Raw genomic sequence first — 2,956 nt, 5'->3', positions numbered from 1 at the left:
GTCTGTGCTGTATTATGGGGTGTATAGAACAGTATTGGGGGATCTATCCAGTCTGTGCTGTATTATGGGGGTATAGGACAGTATTGGGGGATCTATCCGGTCTGTGCTGTATTATGGGGTGTATAGAACAGTATTGGGGTGATCTATCCGCTCTGTGCTGTATTATGCGGTGTATAGGACAGTATTGGGGGGATATATTCGGTCTGTGCTGTATTATGGGGTGTATAGGGCAGTATTGGGGGGATCTATCCGGTCTGTGCTGTATTATGCGGTGTATAGGACAGTATTGGGGTGATATATCCGGTCTGTGCTGTATTATGCGGTGTATAGGACAGTATTGGGGTGATATATCCGGTCTGTGCTGTATTATGCGGTGTATAGGACAGTATTGGGGTGATCTATCCGGTCTGTGCTGTATTATGGGGTGTATATGAAAGTATTGGGGGGATCTATCCGGTCTGTGCTGTATAGAACAGTATTGGGGTGATCTATCCGGTCTGTGCTGTATTATGGGGTGTATATGAAAGTATTGGGGGGATCTATCCGGTCTGTGCTGTATTATGGGGTGTATATGAAAGTATTGGGGTGATACATCCGGTCTGTGCTGTATTATGCGGTGTATAGGACAGTATTGGGGTGATCTATCCGGTCGGTGCTGTATTATGGGGTGTATATGAAAGTATTGGGGTCATATATCCGGGTAGATTACCTCTCTTAATGACATGCATGATTCTCTCTCTCTCCGGGTGCCTTCGGGCGGATCTCCTCTCGCCGGTGTTCTCTGTTCTGAGGTAAAATGAGCGCCAATTCCTGACAAACAAAAACCGCGCCAAACCAGGCTGCGTGACGTCACTAGAGGCCAGAGTCTAGAGGCGGGTCTTCACCTCTTCTCTTCCCGCCGCCCGTCTGTCAGAGTCGACTCTGCTGACCACGCCTTCCAACTGTGTAACACATTTCAGACCCCGCCCTCCGTTTGTTGTAAGACATTTTAGTCTTCGACAAAATGGCGTCTTTCCCCAAATTATAATTCAGTTATATGCCTCTAGTGTTTCCAATTCATACTGTCCTCGGCAGTTCAGATATATATTCACGTGGAGATTTTGTCTCCGTTTGGCGGACATTTTGTGTGAGACCCGCCTAGTAGGAGGCCGACAACACTCAGTTCTGGTTCAGCCTTCAGCTGTGTTGTCATATATCATCGTGCAGTGACCTCCCTCTGACCTGCTTATACTTGCAGTGACCTCCCCTGACCTGCAATTACCTCCCTCTGACCCTATACCTGCAGTGACCTCCCTCTGACCTGCTTATACTCCCTCTGACGCTATACCTGCAGTGCCCTCCATCTGACTTGCTTACACCTGCAGAGATGTGTCACTCGCCAACCCCACAGAGCGCTTCTTCTGCTTCCTGTCCCTATAGGAGGAAGTTCCTGAGTCCTGGATACAGGAAATGTCTGCGGGTTCTCTCCTCGTTCCAGGCTGACTCGCCTCATCCTGCATTCCGGTGAATTCTCTGAGCGCCTCATCTCTTCCAGGCCGCCATCTTGTGTCAGGGCCGATCCCCCACCCAGTGCTCCAGCAGGATCATGTAATTCACAGGTTGTCATCGTAACAAGGTCAGTCTTTCCTAGACAAGATGAGGAGGTGGTCAGTGACAGTACACCACCAGGGGCCACAGAGATGTCACCAGGGGCCCCTAGATCTGCAGATACAAGCCAATTCTGTTGTAAATAAGTCACGGCACACCGAGGCCCCACAAATGTTGGCCAGCAGACACTAGGTGTCCATAGATGTTTGTCACCACATACTGAGGCCCATTGATGTCTCAACGCACATTGAGGGCCAGCCCATACCGAGGCTCCACAGATGCTGGTCACCCCATTTTGAAGCTCCCCACATAAAGGTCTATAGAGGTGTGTCTCCATGTTCTGAAGCCCCACATGTTGGCCAACCCATACTGTGGGCCTATAGTCATCAGATACTGAGGCCCCATGGATGTCTGTCACCACTTATTGAGGCCCATAGATGGCGGTCACCACTTGAGGCCCATAGATGGCGGTCACCACTTATTGAGGCCCCATAGATGGCGGTCACCACTTATTGAGGCCCATAGATGGCGGTCACCACTTATTGAGGCCCATAGATGGCGGTCACCACTTATTGAGGCCCATAGATGGCGGTCACCACTTATTGAGGCCCATAGATGGCGGTCACCACTTATTGAGGCCCATAGATGGCGGTCACCACTTATTGAGGCCCATAGATGGCGGTCACCACTTATTGAGGCCCATAGATGGTCATACATGTGTGTTGGGGGGGGGGGTACCACACTAGCCAAGTGCTTCCTGCAGATGAATGAAGACCGATGATCACAGGTTTGATTTTTATTTTTTTTATTTTAAGACTGCAGTGTTTTTTATACTGATCAATACAAAGCTCCGTGATATGTACACAAGGTGAGCACAGACAGTCTGTCTGAAACTTGATTTCTACAAAGGTGAGGGACTCCGGGGACGTCCGGTCCACAAGGTGAGGGACTCCGGGGACGTCCGGTCCAACACAAATCTATCTACAGAAAAAACTCATTTTATACACAAAGGAAAAAAAAACTGTACAATTCAGTGCAAAACAATAAGAGCCACGTTCCCCGTCATGTGAGGAGGTCACCAGAGAGTCCACGTGGCACAATGAGGTCATCCCCGCAGGGCACGGTCAGAGCACAATGGGGTCACCCCCGCAGGGCACAGCCAGGCATCACACAATGTACTTGAAGCTGTAGGTCTTGTCGCAGGGAAGTCTTTGGCCCTTGCACCGGCCACACAGCTCCTGGCAATGAGGGCGCTTCAGGTCAATGTGGCGCCTCTCGGGGCAGGAACACACGGCCTTCATGCAGATCTGGAGGAAGAAGAGTCAGGAGTTAAAGGTCTAAACCGGGACCGGGTTGTAGGCATTCATTG

The 2,956-nt window shown here is 50.3% G+C and overlaps 2 protein-coding genes across 4 annotated transcripts in view; both read right to left on the bottom strand.

The window, feature by feature from the left end:
* The window catches only part of RRM1 (ribonucleotide reductase catalytic subunit M1), a 27,079-nt gene extending 26,231 nt beyond the window's left edge, over window positions 1–848 (bottom strand). For 2 of the 3 annotated variants that reach the window (XM_018574930.1, XM_018574931.1), the window contains exon 1: window positions 710–768. In XM_018574930.1, the coding sequence (XP_018430432.1) occupies window positions 710–728 (19 nt within the window). In that variant the 5' untranslated portion in view covers window positions 729–768. Of the gene's footprint in view, window positions 1–709 lie in introns of all 3 variants that reach the window. The other variant, XM_018574932.1, reaches the window with a different exon arrangement.
* A 1,767-nt stretch (window positions 849–2,615) lies between these two features.
* The window catches only part of LOC108803091 (zygote arrest protein 1-like), a 14,549-nt gene continuing 14,208 nt past the window's right edge, over window positions 2,616–2,956 (bottom strand). The window contains exon 4 of the mRNA XM_018574933.1: window positions 2,616–2,894. Coding sequence (XP_018430435.1) covers window positions 2,754–2,894 — 141 coding nt within the window. The 3' untranslated portion in view covers window positions 2,616–2,753. The remainder of the gene's footprint in view (window positions 2,895–2,956) is intronic.

The sequence above is a fragment of the Nanorana parkeri genome, unplaced genomic scaffold (assembly GCF_000935625.1).
Source record: "Nanorana parkeri isolate BGI_ZX_2015 unplaced genomic scaffold, ASM93562v1 scaffold3383, whole genome shotgun sequence".
Taxonomy (NCBI): Eukaryota; Metazoa; Chordata; class Amphibia; order Anura; family Dicroglossidae; genus Nanorana; species Nanorana parkeri.
This window is presented reverse-complemented; position numbering and strand designations above follow the sequence as displayed.